The following is a 21,781-nucleotide window of genomic DNA, read 5'->3' as shown; positions in this document are numbered from 1 at the left end:
TTGTGGTTATAATTTTGAACCAAAAATGGTTAAAGAAGAGTGAACAAATCTTTGTTCAAGTTCGGCTAGTTTACATATCTAGCGCAAAAAAATTTATTAGTGTTTGAATCATTTGCTTAATGAACAAATCAAATATAAGATACTTAATAATCCAAAAACTATTTGTTTTAGAACAACGAAATGTTGTAACAGCCCTAATCATTATTTTACTTTTAAAAAATAAGATAAAGCGTTCATGCACGAATAAAATGACAAGTAAAATTTATTGGATGATCCACATAGATACCATTTAATTCTTATGTATTTATATATATATATATATATATTACAGTTAAAACTTTCATATTTACATGCCTAACATATATGTATTCCATTTTGAAAAACTTTGATAAAATTAAAATCATAATATTTTCAATGTGACATAAACAAATTGGGTGATAAAAATATAAAAAATAAAATCAAACATTGGCTATGTAAATACAAAGAAATTAGGTGATATGCTCATATGCATGTAAATGCCCTTTTATAATTTAATTATTTATTTTTAGTGAAGCCAATAAATGAAAAAAACATTGTTTTGCATTAGAATGTTTAGAAACTAAGGAATATAATTATTTTATTTTATAGTTTATTTATAATAAATTATCTACAAAACAATCATCATATATCAAGTTCATTTATGCTGCGTGAATTTACTCTGAATTTCAAAATTCTACAGTGAAAGTAATGACACTCAATACTTAGATGATTTTATTTAAAGCTGTTTGGGAAAATTTAAACACAACTTGTAGATCTCATCAAAACACACGGGGAGCATAGGTCTTCATCACCTGTATAGAATTTCATGTAATTATTCAATTTTAGTGTACCTTAATCTCGAGAAAATATTACGTTCCATAAAATGAATGTGCGGTCGACGACATGGATCGCACCACCACACCGGACGCCTAGCCGCATGCAATCCATGTTAGTATCCGTTCGTCTGGACGACGAATGTAATAATTTCACCAGCACGACAATTATAATCGAACAGGTATGTCTGGACGACGGATATAATACTTTCACATTAACACGATTCTTATAAGCATGAGTATAAACCACAAACAATAGTATCATGGTAGTTGGTGGCATTTACATACGTATAAAAAAAAATTGTTACGCATATACATATCTCACAACAAACTTTCATATTTGCAAGCATATCATTCAAATCCTTACTATCACATCAAAAATAGCACTATTATCATGTAAATATGAAAATTTAGGTGTGAGAAATGTAAATACATGAGAGTTATGTGCTACATATATAAATTTTCCAAATAATTAGTATATGTTGGAACATTTGAAATGATAAAGAGAACTCACTGTCTCAGTATTAAATAAAAAGGAGACATGAACAAAGTAAATCGTGCCTCACAATTAGTCTGATATGATATAAAAAATTAAATCGTGCCACAATTTATTTCACGAAATAGTCATTTATTACATCAACATGAGAATTAGGTGGTATGTATGTAAATCTTCCATTAAAGAAAAACAGTTCTGAACTACAGGAACTTACCGCCGGATCTTCGAAGTTTCTCCTCTTCATCAAATCAAAGCTTTGAAGCCGCCAATCTATCAAGAAACCAAAGGAACTCCCCATTCTCAAGCTTAACCCTCTGCACAGGCAGCAAATCAGCTGACAAATCGTCTTCTAAAGCTCTCTTCACTGCATCAGCTTCAGCAGAGCCAGCGACCACCATGAAAATGTAAGCCGAAGCAGCAATTACAGGGAGAGTGAAGGTTACTCGGACAGGTGGAGGTTTTGGAGAATTCTTGATGAATGTAACCCATCTCTCCTTCTCATTGAGAAGAGGATGGTGAGGAAAAAGAGAAGCAAGGTGACCATCAGGTCCAATTCCCAGAAGCATGAGATCGAACCTTGGAAACTTGGTCTGAGGTGAAATCTCCACCACCCCGCGCTCTGCCAACTCTTTCACCCGTTTCTCGTAGTCTTGCGCTGCATGCTCGGCGTTGAGAGAATCATCAACTGAATGAATTTGGTTTTCTGGGATGGGAACCTGAATATTGTTCAGAAAGCAGATGAAATCGATAATTTGGTGTTTTTGTATATGCTTGCTTGAAATATAACATAAGTTATTGTATGTTTAGGAGAGAAAATCGACAGTTGGTGCTGTTAGAAAGGAAGTAGAATTTAAGTTTGAATTTGATAAATTTTGTAGATTTATTAGTTAATTTTTGGAATCATGAGTTGTGATAGATTATTTGATTGTAGATATCCTTAGTCTATAATCAAATACTGAAATGATTGATTCAATGCAAGCCGGATGGTTTGAGCAGTTTGGTTGTAGGATTTAAGGTGTGTTTGGTGCGACGGTGCGGTGGCGATGCGATGCTGCACCGCAATTTTTCTTTATTGGCAAAATTGCATTTTGTCTGTGTTTTCAAAATACTGCCTCTAAAAGCTGCTTTTTCTGTCAGACCTGGTTACTCGCGGTGGCTGCTAAAAACTTACAGTCATACTTTTTCCAAAAAAAAAATAATAATAATTAACTGTCACCGCAGTTTTTTGAACAACTTCTTCTTCAACAGCTTCACAACTGCTTCTTCGAAAAGTTGCAGTTGCCCCAAAGAGACCCTTAAAGGAATTAATTTATAAATTGGATCTAAAGTTGAAGTTAGAAGAAAGTGGGATGGAGAGAGAATGGGCAAGCCTGAGGAGAATCTTTTGTATCGTATTCTCAACTTTTGAAGCCCTACTTATAGATCTTGGGGTGTTCATAACAAAAGTACATGACTGAAAAGAATTTAATAATAATAACTACATAAAACTACATATAATTGTTGAGCTAAATGCCAAATTGCAAGTAAGCGGATTGTTGACTGGTTGCCAATCGTGTTTGAACTAGTTATTGTGCGAGCTCTTGAGTACCCCTGACCAAGTTCCGAGTCAAATGCATTTACATTTTGCCCCGACAGGTGTTACTATCGATGAGCATTTGAATGATTTCACAAATTTGTTAGCTAATTTATTAAATTTGGAGGAGGATATTATAGATGAAGACAAATCGTTCCATCTGTTCAATTCGCTCTCAGATAAGTACATAAATTTCATTGCGACACTCATTCATAATGTCTTTAATTATGGAGAAGCGACTACAACACTGTTGAATCAGAAGTTTCGTCGAAGAAACAAAGAGTCTGTAAATATGGAGTCAGCTAAGACACGTACACTCCAACGTGACAGATCTAAGAAGCAGGTGAAGAATTGGGAAAAGAAAGGTGGCAGCATCGATACTTCCCATAAGCGGAGCAAGTCTCGTGGGTGCAGTCTTGAAAAAATCTAGTGTGTTTTTTGTTTAGAGATTGATGATTGGAAGAAAGATTGTTTGAAGCTGAAGAAAAAGGGAAAGGAAGTTGCTTCTGAGACGAAAGTCAATATCAGTGAGGAAAATCTGAAAAGACATATTCAAATTTATCGTTATCTGCAGTTTCTCATAGTTTGTTTACATATGATTCGTATTGGATTCTAAACACAGATGCTACCCATCACATTTCTCCTCATCGAGAGTAGTTTTGTACCGACAAGGAGCTGGATAACGGTGCAATGACAATGAACAATAGTCAATAGTCAAACTTCTCATACTATTTATATAGGAAGTATCTTTATTAGAATACATAATAGTACTATGAGGGAGCTGACCGACATTAAACATGTTCCAAATATCAGAAAGAATTTGTTGTCAGTTGGAACTTTAGAGTCCAAGGACTACAAAATAATTATTGAGGCAGAAATTCTGAGAATATATCGCGGAGCGATGATTTTTATAAATGAAATTTTTCATCATAATATTTACTATCGTCAAGATAGTACGATGACTAGAATGACTGTTGTTCTTCATGATTCTTCTGATATTACTATGTTGTGGCATATACGGGTAGCTCATGCTGGAGAGGTTTCATTTTAAGCTTTGGTGAAATAATGATTGACAAAAGGAGTGAGCACCTGCAAGCTAGATTTTTGTGGACAATGTGTGTTTGACAAGAGGACATGCTTATCTTTTGGTACTGTCGTCCACAGTACAAAATGTATCTTAGAATATGTTCACACAGATGTTTAAGCCCGACGAAGATAGCATCATTCAGCGGGCTGAGATACTTTGTTTTTTTATTGATGATTACTTCAAATATGTTTGGGTGTACACCATGAAGCGCAAAAGCGATGTGCTAGAGATTTTCATAACTTTGAAGAAATGAATTGAGACTCGAACTAGTAAAAAGATCAGGCGCATCAGATCATACAATGGAAGCGAATACACTTCAGATGCATTATTGCAAGAGTGTCAGAGAGCTTGGATAAAGCACTACTTCACTATTCAAGTGACACCACAGCAGAACAGGATGACAAAAAGAATGAACCGAACTTTAGTGGAGAAAGTTTGGGATATGTTATCCAATATTGGGTTGGATAGAGTCTATTAGTTCGAGGCCATTGACTATGTTTGTCACTTGATGAATCATTTGTCTTCTGCATCTATTGGAAAGAAGCCCCAAAATAGATGTGGTTGGGATATCCTGTTAGAGATAATGAGCACATGAGAGTATAACTTACTACCACGTGCAGAATGATAAATTGGAACCACGAGCAAAAAAAAGTCGATCTTCATTGGCTTTAGGTGTGAAGTTATGTCTTCAAGTTGTATGATCAGTCAAAAAAAAAGGTTGTCATTAGCAGGTCTGTCGCATTTGAAGAGGGAAACTTGTTGAAAAATAAAGACTCAAAGCAGATGGAGAGTTATATTAGAACCATAGATATGCAACAGAAATTGGAGTTTAATTCAACTATACTTATTCCATATAGTTCATCCACTTCGACTCAGATACCTAATTTAGTTGCAGTTCAAAAGGTATATATTGATAGTGCTCAGTAGAAGATGAAAGAATATGTTGATGATGAGATTCTTGCTCAGGAATCTACTGCTAGAAGCATAACTAGACTACAAAACGTCCCAAAACTAAGGAAATTGAAGGATCACATTACATTTGCACTCTCAGTCATTAATGCAGAAATTCCTTATCACTACAAAGAAGTGTTAGAGGTGGAGCCCGGTTAAAAAAAAAAAGGAAATTACATGTTTACTATTCCGGCCTCCCCTGTTTCGCGAAAAGAAGCCATCTCCCGCCTCCCGCTGCTCCTGCCTCCTCTGCTCTTCGCTTCGCCTTCCGCTCAAGTAAGTTGTGAACCGAAACAGTGGGTGTGTGTGCTCCATCCTATTTTGAGATATACAGGAGGTGATCCTAAGAAGAAGAAGGAGAAAAAGATTAGGAATCACAAGTTTATTTTCTTCCTAGGTGCGTGCGATGGCTACATCAAAATCTGTTTCTTCCTTTAGGTTCTCCAAGGCTTCTTCTCTTCCTTTTTGTGGCTACAGTGAGATAGAAGAAGAATATAAAAGCTTCTTCACGTTATCTGGCATTGTTTTTCCTAGATTTCTTTTACTCTTTGTGGTTCACGGTGGAGAGAGAGAAGAAAAGACAGAGGCTTTTCTTATAATCGCCAAGGCAATCGGCGGGTGTAAATCCTCGAGTAATAAGATCCTCTGCAACTCTGTGAACGTATGCAATTTGTTGAACCACGTAAATCTGTGTGTTTATTTGTTTCCTGGTTTGCGAATTTCTAGTTCTATTTTTCGCTTCGTCGTCGATCGTTCTATTTTATATACAACCACAACAACAAAAAAGTAAAGAGCCCAGACTGTGATCTTTAGAGAGCAAAAATAAACGAAGAAATGAAGTCTCCTCGAAAATATAGCACTTTGAGGCTAGTGAAACTACTTCCGAGAAAAAAAGTCATCGGTTGCAAATTGGTGTATGCAAAGAAGAACTAATTTCATGGAGCTATGTGAGGTACAAAGTAAGATTAGTGGCAAAAGACTTTGTGTAACAAGAAAAGATTAAATATAATGAAGTGTTCTCCTTAGTAGTTAAACACCCCTCAATTCTTATTCTCTTAGCGCTTGTAGCACAATGTGATCTGATCTTGGAACAACTCAATGTGAAAACTGCATTCTTACAATCAGAATTGCAAGAGGAGATCTACATGTTGCAGTCGTCTGAATATGGACATGGTTTGAAAACTGAACAAATCTTTATATGGGTTAAAGCAGTCACCAGGACAATGAAATAAAAAATTGATCTGTTTTTGAGGGGGCAAGAGCACACGAGGAACTAGTATGTAGGTTTTGTGAGCAAATTTATGCATGATTAAGGAAGAAAGCATTGGCAAGTTCTGAAGAGTATTCTGAAGTATATGAATGATACATTTGATGTTGGTCTTGCATTTGAGAGAGTCATATATTGCAGATTTGTGTGTAGATTATACTGACTCGGACTACATGGGTGATGTTGATAGTCAGAGATCTACTATTGGTTATTTATTCAAATTAGCAGAAGGTACACTCAATTATTCAATCTATTGTTGTGTTGTCTACTACGTGTCAAAGTTTTGAGAAAAATAGGCTGAATACTGAATAGGCTAGATTGCCTTTTCCCTTTGCTTTCATTCCATTAAAAAACAATCTTACAATCTATTTTAGGTACAAAATAAAGTGCATAATCTATTTTAAATAACTTAAAAATACATATTCTTAATCTAAATATTCAGCTGAAAGAAAAATAAATCAGAATAAAGATATTGGAAATAAGGAAACTCCTAATTATAGAAAACTCCTAATTTAGCTGTTTGATTTACGTCTTTCCTGATTGACATCCCCTCAAATTGATGTTGACTGATCAGAAAACATCAATTTGCCAACAAGAAGCTCATAACATCATCGGAACAAAAAATCCTCAATATGCCGAAGCCGAGAGTGCCCAAGCCGGAGATTGTCGAAGTCTGAAAGTGTCGAAGCCTGAGATTGTCGAAACCTGAGAGTGTCGAAGCCTGACAGTGCCAAAGCTTGACAGCGCCGAAGCCGGAGAGTGTCGAAGGCCGAGAGTGTCGAAGCCTCAGATACAACTCCTGAATCATAACATGATTCGAGCAAAGAAAAGCAAGAAATCATTTATCATTGGCGTCCAGAAATTCGAATTAATAGCCACAATAAGGATCTGCTTCCAATTACACGATCCAGATGCTATCGATCATAGCATACAAGTAGGATTCACGTCATAATCCAAATGCTACTGATCATAGCCCACATATAGGATCCAGTCGCACGATCCATGTGCTACCGATCATAGCCTACAAGTAGGATATGTATCCTGTTATAAGATCCAAATGCTATTGATTCTTCCTGCGACGATGAAGACGATCTGTTCCCTATATACCATGAGAACATAGAGATTGATAGTTAATAGAAAATTAAACCGAACAATCCAGCCTGCAGCCCCGAACGCTAGATATTGGCGTCGGCTGTTGGAGGAGACGGAAGAGATGAACCGAGCACGACATTTGTAAAACACCAACTTGATTGTAACCGTACTCCATCGCCGATCACCGAAGAAGCTCTACGAACGCCGGCCGGCCGAGGAGATTTGCTCTAACAGTAAAATGCTCCATCTCTTCGCCAATTTGTTGATTCCGCTATCGATCCTTTGGAGCCATTTTGCCTGCAGAATCTCAATGCAGAGGAATGTCACATCTACGAAGATTGATGGAGGATAGAAGCAAAATCGCTTCTCAAACCCTGTCATTTTTGGGGCTTTGTGAGATGGGTGAATCTAGTTCCTCCCTTCCCGCAAGAAGACAGGCGAGAATAGAGTTTTGACGGTCCTTAAACGACTACCGGTGGTTAGGGCAAAATTTTGGCTCTGATACCATGTCAAAATTTTGAAAAAAATAGATTGAATACTGAATAGGCTCGATTGTATTTTCCCTTTGTTTTCATTCCATTAAATGATAATCTTACAATCTATTTTGGGTACAAAATAAATTGTATAATCTATTTTAGGTAACTTAATAATACATATTCTTAATCTAAATATTCAGTTAAAAAGAAAATAAATCAAAATAAAGATATTGAAAATAAGAAAACTCCTAATTTAGCTGTCTGATTTTTGTCCTTCCTGATTGACACTATGGAGGGCAAGTACATGTCAATCACGGAGGTGATGAAGTGATATTGATGCAGGTCCTCTTGAATGAATTGGGAGTTGATCAGAGTCTCAGACTGTATTCTGAGATAATTAAAGTGCAATATTTTTTACCACAAATTGAGTTCAACATGCTCGTAACAAGCACATTGATGTGAGTATGGTTGCCAAAAAAACTCGTCGTTTGCGAACAACTCGTGTTGGGCACATTCGTCAAACATCAATTTGTTCACTCGTGTTCGACTCGTTTTAGCTTGAAATAAACAAATTACATCTTTTATTTATATAACAATATATTATATATATATTATTTATACTTGTGTGGTCATGTGATTTTGTGTCTTCTATTGCACAGATTTAGTGTAGGTTCGAATCCAACACCTCATATCTATTTTTTTTTCAAATCAATTTAACGAGTTAATTTTGAGTCAAATACGAACAAGAATATTTAAATCGAGTCGAGCACGAACACACTGTTCACGAGCCAATTCCTAACACGAGCCGATTTCGAACATGAGCAATTTCAAACGAGTCGAACACGAGTCAAGTCTGAGCTCACATAAGCTCGACTAATTTACAGCCTTATAAGTGAGGTACCACTTTGTTCAGGACTTAATTAATGATGTCAAGGTTCTGTTGAAGTTCAGAAGTTCACCTATTGCAAAAGTCTGATGAACATTCGAGTTCAGGACTGATTGCCTAGTCGGGCATTTTGAAAAAATAATGCGATGCTTGATCCCTTCGATAGGGAGGTACATAGGCAACCATCATGGTGCAACTGAATTGAAATTTAGAGCTCATTTGTTCATCTCTAACTGATATGGAAGTAAGAGGATGTGGAGATTGTTGTATTTATAGCTTGTTTTAAATTAAGGGTAATTTTATCTTTTGATTCTATTTACTAGTATGTCCTTGTTCTCTTCTATAAAAAGGTCTTAGTGTCTATAAAATATATACGGTGAGAAGCGAGAAGTTGTAACCCCAAGTCTTTTGTTATTTCTCTCAATTCAGTGCCAGTGAAATCTCTCTCTCCGTGGACGTAGGTGGGTCAACTCAACGTCGAACCACGTAAATCATTTGTGTTTGATTGTTGTTATGTGAAATTCTATATTTCCGCATTATTTTTCACATAACAATAGGTTCATACATAACACTTAAATATTTAATATCAAATCAAAAATCACACAATTGTCACTTTTTTATAAGTTTTCAAGCATAGGTTTAAAGCACCTAAGGCGGTCTTTGACTGCAACTTAGATTTATGTCCAGTAGTATTTATCAAATCCGGATTCATTTTTGACGGCTGAGTTCCTGAGCGACAATTGAATAAATCCACCTCGTACTCAGATTTAATAAATTCGGATTTACGTCGGGAAGAAGGCGGAACACAAGGGAAAACAGACAACGCGAGAAAATTCGGTTTAACGGAGCATTGGATTTAATGTTCAGCATTTTTTTGTGTTTCGTCGGATTTAAGCTAAATTCATGACTAAATTTTATTAATAATATGCCACCAAACACCCCCTAAATGTTATACATGTAAATACCAGAGTTTAGGTGTGAGATATGTATTTCTCCTTCGAACCAAACAAACCAAGCCTGAGAGGTTTCCTAGATGTTTATCACATACCTTGGAAAGGAAAGCTCGCTTGGCGACCATATAGCAGCTATCGGGATCATTCTCCTTCATCACCCTCTCATCCACCCAGAAAATATGCCACTTAGCCCAATCGACTTCACTGACATACGGCGGCTCCACTAATTTCCTGCAATCAGTTGGCAACAGAAGTGAAAATGCAATCCGAACTCTAGGGTTTCAATCGGGAAACGGATTAGCAAACTTGATCTCACCTGAGCTTGTCAACGAGGTAACCGCCGGAGAGAACGACGGTGAAGGCGTTCCTCTGATGGGAGAACTTGCGGGAGAGTTCCACCGTGTGCTTCGCGATGCCATCAGCTAGATCGTCGTCGGTGTCGAAGATCTTTACTTGCTTCTTCTCTCCGGACATTGTTGAGGAACGGCGGTGGCGATAGTACTGAGATGATTGGGATGAAGAAAGGGGTCGAAAGAGGTTGAAGAAGTATGGACTCTATTCTTTATTATTCTTTTGCTTTGTAATTTAGTATTGGGGCATTTACATACATACCACCTAATTCTTATGTATTTATATATCATGACCTAAATTTCAATATTTACCAGGCGAATAAATTTAAATTTTATTTACTTTTATTTAGGAACTTTAATAGAATTTAATCACAGAGTATTACTTGATTGAAAATTGAAGCTTGTATATATTGAATATATGGTGAAAATAAAAATTAACAATGGTAGATTATCGTGAAATTATGAGTGTTAAAGTTAGTTGAACACACACTCATGATTTGTTTTTGGGCAGTTGTAACTGTTTGAAGAAGCAATTGTGAAGTTGTTGCAGAAGAAATCATTGCTCAAAAAATTGTTGTTGTTATTACACTTTTTCTTTATTTTTAAATAGTAACTTTTTGGCAATTATTACACATAGGGTCCGTTTGGGAGTGTGTCGGGAGCACAGTGCGGAGTGACAGCGAAGTTCGGTCGTTTAGGAGCGTGTCGGGGCAGCAGCGTCCCACTTTTTTTATTAAACGCTGGTCACAGATAGAGACTCGCGACCCGCGTTCAAGGGTTAACTTTTATTGATCGACCGTTGTTCGAACCCGTTGTTCTGCCCTAATTTTTGCTTCGTGAAGAAAAGAATTATGATTGCTCAATCATGGATAAGTGTTTCAAGGTTGTCATGGCACATTTATTCATTATTTATTGGTTGTTTTATAAAGAGTGTTATGAATATTGCACTTTATTTTATTTGTTGGGTTGGCGTCGGGAATTATAAAGGCTTAATCATCAACTTCGTAGGCATGCATATGGATTAGGGTATGTTTGGGGAGGCTACAGTTGTTTCGAGAAACAGTTGTGAAGTTGCTACAATAAAGATGACTATTAAAGAAGCATCGATGCTTATTATAAATTTTATTTTCATTTTCAAAAAATGCGACTAACTTTCTGACAGTTAAGACGCCTAGTCAAGTGAGGATGTAAAACTCAACCTTTCCACCACAAATTCGTGCAAAAGTAGGCAAAAAAATTATTTTCTCAAAATCCCCAAAATTGCGATGCGAACTACGTTGCACTGTCAGCCTATCGCGCTGCTGTTATACCCATTAATTGTCAACTGATACAAATTGAGAAGTTCCGACATTTAAATACATTAAACTAAGCATTAGTTCTTTACTATAGAAATGAACCCTTATTTATAAGCTTCGGGTTATAAAATATACAATCACTTGATTGTCTCTGCTTGAATAAGGACAACACAAAGTATTTTGTTCACAAATAAATACATGCATAAATAAAATACAAAAAAAATTAAAAAAATATATCTGGTTCAGTTGCGCGATTATTCAGTCGTCTAGGACAAGTGGCCCTTGGGTCCATGAGGTTCATTTGGTCGACCTAACTATATCAGGGCTGATGGTCGGTTTCGTTTGGAAACTTTCGGTTGACGGTCAGCCTGGCTAAGGGCCTTCAGTCAGCCTGGCAAGGTCAGCCGGTCAACTCATGAAGGTCCCTTGGTTGCAAGGCTTCATGCAGGCAACTATTTTGGCTTGATTATTAATTGTTGGCCTCTTAAGTGGGATTCATGTCTCCAAGATAAGACTAGTTTCTCGGGCGAAAGACAATTTATTGCAATTTGACATGTAGCCCCACCCCTTTAATTGGAAAGCGACTAGAGGCATTTGTGTGAGTATCATGTTGGGTACGTCCTGATCTTTCTCTAAGATGACTCGCTGTATTAATTTGGAGAGTCCAGCAGATCCATTTTGTTGGATGGGTAGATCCTGATCTTTCTCGAGGGGCTTTTGTTCGACGGGCTTTGTACAAATGTTTAGAGGGGTATGTTGGCAGCTATTTTTGATACAACATGCATACATAGTGTCTTCTTGAGTTTTGAGACGCATTTACGACCTCTGAGTAATTTTCTACTCATATCCAGGCTTTCGAGGTTCATACTCAACTTGAATTCCCCTCTAACAGGCATTTTCAAAGGCACCCGCCGTGACCACTCCTGGATTGGGAGAGACCAAGGCGTGACCACACCACAATCCGGCGTGCCCACACCACAAGCTCTGAAACACACCCAAGTCACCAGGGCGGCATGACCACACTGTCATCACACTTTGCCTCGACTGGCCAACATCATCCTTTGCCTCTACTAGTTGACATTACAGTTTGCCTCGATCGGCCACCACAGCCCGACCGACATCAAAATTAGCCTCGGTCGACGCCCCAGTCTAGTCGGTGTCACATTTTACCTCGATCGTCTGCCCTGGTCTGGTCAGCGTCACATTTTGACTCGACCGACGCCTCCGTTTGGACGATACGGTTCACACCACCCTTTCAAGCAACTGCCTCTACAACACACCATTCTTCGAGTCGCTGCCTCCACTGCATGACCACCCCTATTGGGTCAATTCTCCACAGCACACCCATTATTTGGGCCGCTGTCACCAAGGTACGCTCATCCTTTCAGATCACTGCCTCCTCGACACACCAATTCTTAGGCCGCTACCTCCACGGCATGCCAACTTCCGAGTGACTGCACCCCATGCACACTTAACCCTCCGGGTCACCGCCTCTACGATACACCATCCTTTGAGCCGATGCCTCCACGGCAAACCCACTCGTTCGGGTTACCGCCTCCATGACACTCATTCTTTCGGGCTGTTGCCTCCACGACAAATTCGAGTCACTGCCTCCATTTGTTTGTGCTTCAAATTAGGCTCCACGGTCGGCCCACCAATTCACACCACTGTCTCCGTGACAAATTTGGATCACTACCTCCGTGTGTGCTTCAAATTAGGCTCCACACCTAGCAAAAATAACACCAAAAATTTCTTATCGATACAATCAACATATTCTGCGCACACATTCATACCCAAAATGCACGCATAAAATAAAAGCATAATCTAAGCACATTTTTTCTGTATAAATCAAAATATTTTTCCAAGAGGAATCATTGTTGTTGCTTTTAAATGAATAAGCATAAGTCAAAGCTATTCCTCGGAAATTATTGCAAGAATAATTTACAAGCCATTGGCCTAATTAACATAATATTAAAAAAAAAGGAATATTTACATACATACCTCTCAATTCCTTTGTATTTACATATCTAACTTAAATTTTAACTTTTACATATATGTCACTATATCTATTCATCAAATGGTGAATCACTTTTAAAAGTGAAAATAATAGTATTTTTTACAAAATATAAAAGATTTGGGTGTCATAAATTTAAAATGTAAAGTTTCCGTGTTAGATATCTAAATATATATAGGAATTGTGTGGGATATGTAAATATATAGGAATTGTGTGGTATGTATGTGTGTGCGCGTGTGTCTATATATATATATATATATATATATATATATATATATATATATAAATTGCCCCTTTTTAAAAAAAAATAATTAAAAAAACACATGAGCAAAAGGAATATAGCATGATTTATTTAACACCAACAGTTATTTAGTACATTAACGTGGGCCGTAGAGGGCATATGAGCCTCTCATACATCTACTAAACCCCATGAAACATAAGACGGTCAGCAGGACCGTTATTCAAAAGCAAGAACAGCTGACTGATGCCATAAAACCTGCAACAAAAATAAAAAATAAACAGTTCTATGGCTTAAATGAAATCTCAGAGCAAGAATAATGCAAAACTACATGATAATGAGTGTTGGGAAATAGAAAAAAAAATAATTTAAATATTTAGAGTAAAAGTTAATATAAAACATAGTAGAATAATAACATATACAAAACTAAATATGTTTGTGCAATTAATGGCCACATTATGATGCTATGATTGCAAATTTTCGATATAGTATGATTGCTGATAATGCAAGCCTAATTTGTCGAATAATATGACTTGATGTTTGGAATGACTGTACTTTTTTGAAAAGTTGATTGTAAAATTGTGGTGAAGAAATCAACTTACTTGTAGTGATAATTATAAACATATATATTTTTCCCAAAAAATTAAAGAACAACTTGACGGATTATATTGAAAAAAAAAATTTTTTTGCCATAGAAATTTTTAGAACATAATTCCTCAAACATAACTGTGGTAACGATATGTAACGCAAAACAGACAGAAAGTTGTCCCAAACAGAAATCTGCATAACTTCTTTCTTTCTTGGGATAAAAATTAGGCCTAGTAACTTAAAAATTAGTAGGTGCATGCTTTCACCAAGACGGACCAAGTATATGCATGAAAAATGTTGCGATGATATTGCTTTGATCATGGTAAATGACAAATTTAAACTGTTCGATTCAAAATTTCCTGTAAATTATATCGAAATCTCACACACATGCCTAAAGAAAAGGAATACCAAACATCGAAGAGAAATAAAGCGAGACTGTAGAATAAAAAGCTTTATAATTTCAGCCAAATGTGAGTTTCAGTGTAAATAATTTGCTATTGGAATACTTCTAAATGATTTCCACAAGCTCAACAATTAAAACTCTGAACAGGGTTATAAATAGAAGATTGTGTGTGTGGCTTCCGGGTAAAAGAAAAAGGGAACGCAACAGCAAGCTTTTTCTTTATCCTTCTTCTTCTCTGGCTTACGGTGGAGAGAGAGAAGGAGAGGAGAGAGAGAAAGAGAGAGAAATTATTCTTGTAATCGTCGAGGTGATTGATGGGGTATAATCCTCAAGCTAATAAAATCCTTTGCAGCTCCGTTGACGTAAGCAATTTGCCGATCCACGTAAATCTGCTTGTTCTGCTGTGTATTCTGTTCTGCAAATTTTTTGTTCTAACTTCCGCTTTATTGCCGTCAATTTTCACAACATTGTCTGCTTGATTAAAAAATTCATTGACTAGGGGTGTCAAACCTGACACGATATGCCAATTCAATCCGAGGTCAACTTGAAAATTCTATATTCAGGTTGACATTAATAATTTTCGGGTTAGGTATGGATTAGGAATCTTAAGCTATTTAATTTTTCGAGTTAGGCTCAGATGAACCTGTGAACTTGAAGTTGATCCAAAACAAGCCCGCTAATTTAAAATGAACTCAAAAATCGGCCTTGAAATTGAACCGATATTAACTCAAAATTGACCAAAATTTGACCCGAATAGCTGTTATGCCTTGTGTTAAAATATTAGACTGGTCAAATTTGGGTTAGTGGGTTGAAGTTGTGTTGGGTTTGGGTTACATTTTCTGAGTCATTTAATATTTGAGTAAGATTTGGGTCAAGCAGTTTCAAATTTGGTCAATTTTGGGTCAACCTTGAACCCATTTTGAGACCTCTATTGGCTACTAGCTCCTAACTCCAGAGCATAAGAGAGTGCCTGTGCTTAACCGAACAACTTAACCCTGGGCAAATACACATAACTTATCATTGACCAAAGTAGACTCAGACAAGTTCATGATAATTCTAATGAGTTCATGATAGTCATAACAAGTTCACCATTTTCTATTGTTCTGACTTGACCAAGTTACCTGAATTGGTCTGACTTAGAGTGAACCGAATTCTAATGTACAAAAGCAACTTCATAAATTAAGTTAAGGAGATAAAGAAACCCGAACTCGGAAGAGGAGGTTTATCTCATTTCCTCGTTCATCCCCTAATACCTTCCAACAGAAAATATTATGGAAAGTAAAACCCCTAACTAACCATTAACCCCTACACATAACTTACCGAGGAACTACAATAACTAACAGGTAACAAACCTGTTAATATAATTCTAATCCGCCCGTTACATTTACCTAACAAATTATCAACATTGAACATGCATGCCATGCAAAATCAATCAAAATAATTAAAAAACACTTGCAAACTACAGGAACTTACTATCAGATATTCAAAAGCTTTGAAGCTGCCAGTTTATCAAGAAACCAAATGAACTTCCCATTCTCAAGCTCAACCCTTTGCACAGGCAGCAAATCAGTTGATGAATTAACCCCTAATACTTTCTGCACAGCATCAACTTCGCCAGAGCCAGCGATCACCATGAAAATGTAAGCCGAAGCATCAATTACAGGGAAGGTGAAGGTTATTCGCACAGGTGGGAGCTTTGGAGAATTTTTGATAAATGTAACCCATTTCTCCTTCTCATCGAGAAGTGGGTGATGAGGAAAAAGAGAAGCAAGGTGGCCATCAGGGCCCATTCCCAGAAGCATAAGATCAAACCTTGGAAACTTAGTGTGAGGCGAAATCTCCACCACCCCACGCTCCACCAACCTTTGGATCCTGGCCTCATAGTCGTCTGCTGCATGCTCTGCGTCCAGAGAATCATTAATAGCATAAATTTGGCCTTCGGGAATAGGAACCTGTATTGTTTGGAAGGAAGAACAAATCAATACTCGACTCTCTTTTTTTTTCTATACTTCGTTGAAATATCACAGTTCATTATCAATCTAGGACAGGAAATTGACAGTTTGGTGTTGTTTTATAAGAAGTAGAATTTGAGTAAATCCGAATTTAATAAATTATATAAATTTACAGAGCGTGAATGCCTAAAATTTGACTCCTGAATATTGATTGATTGCAGATATCTTTAATAACTAAATTCAGAAAAAAAAAACTGCTAACCTGTATGCAAGCCAAATAACTTGAGCAGTTTCATCGTGTGAGGTTTAGAATGGATTTAATGTATACCCAGCTAGAGAGTTTTCAAAGCTTTCATAATGGATTTAATAAATCCATAGTTTGGTAAAAGCCAGGCAACAACAGAATTCAAGGAATTTGAGGGTTTAGATTTAGCATATCTTCTTAAGCGTATCCAAAAATATTTTAGGATTTGACTTGGATTAAGGATATAGACAAACAGACAGTTTTCAGGATTAAAAACTCTAAAAAATAGCTAAATCCTTGTTTAGAATGTTTGCTTAAATTCCTATTGCCACCAAACAGCCCTTTAAATGTTGGCGAAATTTATTTAGCCTTTGTTTGGGAGTGCTTCTTCTTTTATAAAAGATCCTTTAAAAATAACTTCACAAGAAGTGATAAGTGGTGATATAAAGTTGTGATTCCTAAAGCCGATATTAGTGTTTGAATAAAAAAATGTGTGTGCTTTTAACACTATTATTTATAAGCCTTTTAATATAAAATACTATAATAATTCTAATAATTTTAAATTATAACCATCATATTTAATACTACCAAATTGTTTGTAGAAAATAAATTTTAAATATAAGTAAATCCGATAAATTAGAATTTATCAAATTTTCATGATAAATTCAAAATTACATTTGACTTAAAATAGTTTGACATATATAGCATGTTGTTTTAGAATTTCATAGCAATTAATTTAAAAAATAATAATAAATATGAAATACAAAACTAGCATCACAATAATTTTAAAAATATTAAAAAATTTGATGACATGACCAAAATTAAAAAATAACTCTTTTCCAAAATCAATCGGGTGACGTTGAGAAACACTTTGCCCGTTGTATAATCGTAACCTTCTTCAAAACTTCATTCATTACCCTCCTTTACTCCGTCTCCAATGTCTTTCTTCTCCATTGGATACTCCTCATGGAAAGCCCTTGTACGAATTGCTTTCTTCTCATTGGCTTCACCTCCTTTTCTTCTAGCCTCATAAATGACCTTTAAAAGCACTATCATGGCGAAAGAAAAAAGTTTTTATTTTTAGGATTTGTATAGAAAAAAGTGAAATGTTGTATGGGATGATATTTGATTTAGAAGAATCAAAAGAATCCGTTTGAACAACGAAGTATTGCGAAGCTATTTTTTTTATTCGATTTCGGCTTGCCGCAGTTACCTTGAAATATGCAATGCTTTACAGCGAACATCGCTGCTTCTTACTTGCATCGCCTGCTCCGGCGAATAATCGAAAGCTCAAAGATTTCTCGTCCGTGTCGAAGGGGAGGATATTGCGGTCATTTTTTTCCGCTCCCGTAGGAGCTTCCTTCCCGCTGTAAGATCTCAGGATGTGCAGATGCCAATGTTGCCGATTTCCTTCCCACTGCGATCATTTTCTTTTTTGCCATCTACGCTCAACAATATGTGAAATCAAGAAATTTAGAGCAATGTTTTGTGTTTTTTTTAGCTTATTGACTAGATGTTTAGTATTAGACCTGAATAACTTTTTATTTAACCTTGAGGAATGTTTCGGTTTCTTTTCTGCACATTTTGGAAAACAGCGCGAATGCTAGCTATTGTACAATAAAACATATAACAATGGCAACTTGAATTTGGGGCCAAATAGTAATAAGAGAGATCAATTTGATTGGGATGCATATATGAATTCAATTTCTTGTTAACTAAACAGGGAATTGCTCTAACTTGATTCAACTAGGATTTCTTACTCACAAATTCAAATTACATAATTGTTTGGTCATCTATTTTCCTCTGTTGTGTTTGAGTAGAAGACTAAAAACAAGCAAAATTTGTTTTCTAGGTTTGGCAGAGATGTAGAATGGGATCCCAATAAGGTAAGATTGTTTTTTTTTTCCTTTTTTCCTTGCTTTGAATGGTTTGTATTCTGATGTTGTGTGATAATGGATATACAATTGTGATGATAAGTATTAATACATCGGTGATCCTTCACTCTTGAAAAAAAACTCATTAGTTTATGGGTATTTGAGCAGTTATCATGGTATTTGTTTTTTCATGATGTTTAATGATACTCCATATTTTATCCCCTACTCTTTGGAAGGATTTTTTTCTAATCCAATTGAAGAAGTTAGAGAAGTTGGAGCGTGTGAAGGCGAGTGGAAGGAAGGGGTAGAAAATCAAGTTTTAATTTCTTCAATGGTAGGTCCTTGTACGCGGCAATTTGTTTTTTCTTTCCCAGCTAGCTCTAATTTTAACTGTCTCATTAGGATTTTGGTGTTAAATCTCGTTGCTTTCCCACCAGTCTCATGGTCTCCTAAAATTTGAATTGAGTGCTATGTATGTCAATCTTCCTCTATCCCTCTCTTTATATGCATCCATCCATCTATAGAATTGTGTGGTATGTATGTAAATGTCCCATATGTATAAACTCTCTGATGAGAAATCCTCCATTGAAAGAATTACTTTTAAAGGGTGTTCCTTCCAACTTCTAACAGTAATATGCTGCAATAGAAAACTAAATAAATACACAGGAGAACAGGAAACTAACTGATTATGATATTATGCTATTCCCTTCAATTTGGATTTCTATATTTGTAAAATCTTAAACCTTTATTTAGAGTTGTCTCATCTTTTTCTAGTTGTTTCTGTGTGCAAAAAGGTTTTTTGCTGATTTTTACCACGATATACTGAGTGGATTTCTCAGATGACAATCAATCTTTGTTCATTTACTGCGTTTCTTTGCATTATTATGGTTTTGATTTGTGCTTAATTTTCCCACGGAGACGCTTTTCATCCTATTCTTCTTTTTGCCCTACCAGCCTCCTGTGCTTGTATTAAGGGTAAAATTGTGCTAGAATTTTTATCTATTCTTATTGTACCTTTGTAAAATTGTATATCCATCTTTCAAGTTGTGTTTCAAATGGTAGTTGTTGATGATGTAGAAGCTATGGTAGTATGCTTTAATAGAATAGTGTAATTGTTCTTATCGATCTATATTCTGTTGTGTGTTATTGTTGCTCTGTCTATCGATCTATATTATGTTGTGTGTAGTGCTAGACTATCATGTGCGTCGGATAATATGGGTTTATTCAACATAATAATACGAGTGTTGATGGATTTATTCAACATAATAATACGAGTGTTGATGGTGATAAAAATTATAAATTCCAAACTTGGTTGTTAAAATCAGAACGTTTTCTACGAGTATTGTGAGATATGTGCTTTCCAATGGCCTCTGATAGAGTTCGGAAATGCTTGTAAAAAAAATGTATTAAGGAAAAAAGTGAAACTTGTTGCTTTAGGTAAAATTTTTCTTTAAGATGGTGTGCTCATTTGTATAGTTATTAGAATCATATGATCAATTATCCAGATTCTCATGCTTAATTAAAAATTGATAGAAAAAAATGACTATTTATCCACAAACTTCAGCTGTATTCAAACTCAAAAATCAAACAGCTACGCAGCTTATCCAAATCAGGGCAAAATGGTCATTTATCCGAAAACAGTTGCAAATCAGTTGTTTTCCAAACACACAAACCAAACAGTCAGCCAGCTTATCCGGATAAACTGCTAATCAACAGTTTATCAAGATAAGTTGTTTATTTGAATAAGCTGTATAAATTGTAGCTGCCCCAAACATACCCTAAATAAAAAACATATAGAAAAAAATAGAGCAGCAAAAGTAAAGCTTAATGCTGGTTTTGGATTGACGGAATGAGGGGTGATGGGTTTGATTTCGGTGTAGTACATTGAAAATTGATTTTACCCAAGAATGAGAACTTAGTTATTTCTTTTTAGGAGCCTTTACTTGAAACTCGCGAAAATCTGAAGTAAAACTAAAGCATAAATAATATTAGATTGTGCTCATTTTCGAATGAAAACTTGCAATCTAATAGAAAACAAAGTGGGACAATCAAGGAGGGTTCTACGGTTCATTCATGCTTATTACATACCTTGGAAAGGAAACCATCTTTGGCGAGCTTATAGTTGCTATCGGGATCCGTCTTCTTCACCACCCTCTCATCGACCCAGAAAATATGCCACTTAGCCCAATCGACTTCACCGACGTACGGCGGCTCCACCAATTTCCTGCAATCAGTTGGCAGCAAAAGGGAAAATGAAATCTGCAGAGTACTAGGGCTTCATAGGAAAACTGGTTATCTAATTTTAGTCTCACCTGAGCTTGTCGATGAGGTAACCTCCAGAGAGAACAACGGTGAAAGCGGGTCTCTGGTGAGAACGGGAGAGCTCCGCCGTGCGCTTGGCGATGGCCACAGCTAGATCGTCATCGGTATCAAGGATATCAACTTCCTTCTTCTCTCCAGCCATGTTGATCAAGGTAGGAGAAGACAGTGGGGAGGAAAAAGTGGGAGAAGGACGAGTGGGTTGGGGAAAGGGAAACAGAGCTATTAAATAGGTTTAAATAGGTAAGCCAGAAGGCTTCCAACGTGAAAAATGAGGGACAAATTGGACAGCAATATTATTATGTGGTGATTACATACATACCACCCAAAATCTGCTATTTACAAATCAACCACCTTTTTTTGCAACCATTTTTTATATTCACGAATAATTCTTGTTTGGCTCGTAAAGAGTTGTATTGAATATGTTCGCTAACATGAACAATTTTTTTTGAGAATGATGTACAAATAAATTGAATACAGACAAAGATTTGCTCATTTAAAATAATTATATAGATATATAATTGGATAATAGTATTTTTAAAAAATTTAATATGCGACAAAGATTTATAACTAATTAAAATTATTAATCAAAATTAAAATAAAATATATTAAATGTTTTAATATAAATAATAATATTTAAATCTTGCCCCAACTTTTAATATCATATGGTTGTGTCGTTAGGAATGTCAAAACGACTCTTTGTTCGAGAATGACTCGTGTTCGGCTCGCTAAGCAAACAAGCAGCCGAACACAAACACATTTTTTATGTTCAAAATATAACCTAGCTGAGTATAAACAATGATATTTTTTTAACTAGTCAAGCACGAGTTGAGTCTGGGTTTGCTCGTGTTCAACTCGTTTACAACTTTACC

General features: G+C 36.1%; 2 protein-coding genes across 2 annotated transcripts; both read right to left on the bottom strand.

Annotated features, from left to right (window-relative positions):
- Positions 1-1,412: 1,412 nt before the first annotated feature.
- LOC110039294 (probable 6-phosphogluconolactonase 4, chloroplastic) lies at positions 1,413-15,438 on the bottom strand. Its single transcript, XM_020744306.1, has 5 exons — positions 15,428-15,438; positions 13,718-13,787; positions 9,949-10,187; positions 9,728-9,863; positions 1,413-2,063 (listed from the first exon to the last, which is right to left on the bottom strand). Exons 1-5 carry the CDS (start codon positions 15,436-15,438, stop codon positions 1,596-1,598), a joined length of 924 nt encoding a protein of 307 aa, XP_020599965.1. The 3' UTR covers positions 1,413-1,595.
- On the bottom strand, positions 13,616-21,134 carry LOC110039557 (probable 6-phosphogluconolactonase 4, chloroplastic). The gene is made up of 4 exons (XM_020744666.1): positions 20,903-21,134; positions 20,679-20,814; positions 15,994-16,472; positions 13,616-13,787 (listed from the first exon to the last, which is right to left on the bottom strand). Exons 1-3 carry the CDS (start codon positions 21,052-21,054, stop codon positions 15,996-15,998), a joined length of 765 nt encoding a protein of 254 aa, XP_020600325.1. The 5' UTR covers positions 21,055-21,134; the 3' UTR covers positions 13,616-13,787; positions 15,994-15,995.
- Between the last annotated feature and the right edge of the window lie 647 nt (positions 21,135-21,781).

Source organism: Phalaenopsis equestris, unplaced genomic scaffold (assembly GCF_001263595.1).
Source record: "Phalaenopsis equestris unplaced genomic scaffold, ASM126359v1 Scaffold000002, whole genome shotgun sequence".
In the NCBI taxonomy this organism is placed as follows: Eukaryota; Viridiplantae; Streptophyta; class Magnoliopsida; order Asparagales; family Orchidaceae; genus Phalaenopsis; species Phalaenopsis equestris.
Note: the sequence above shows the minus strand (reverse complement) of the source record. Positions and strands in the feature narration are given on the sequence as shown.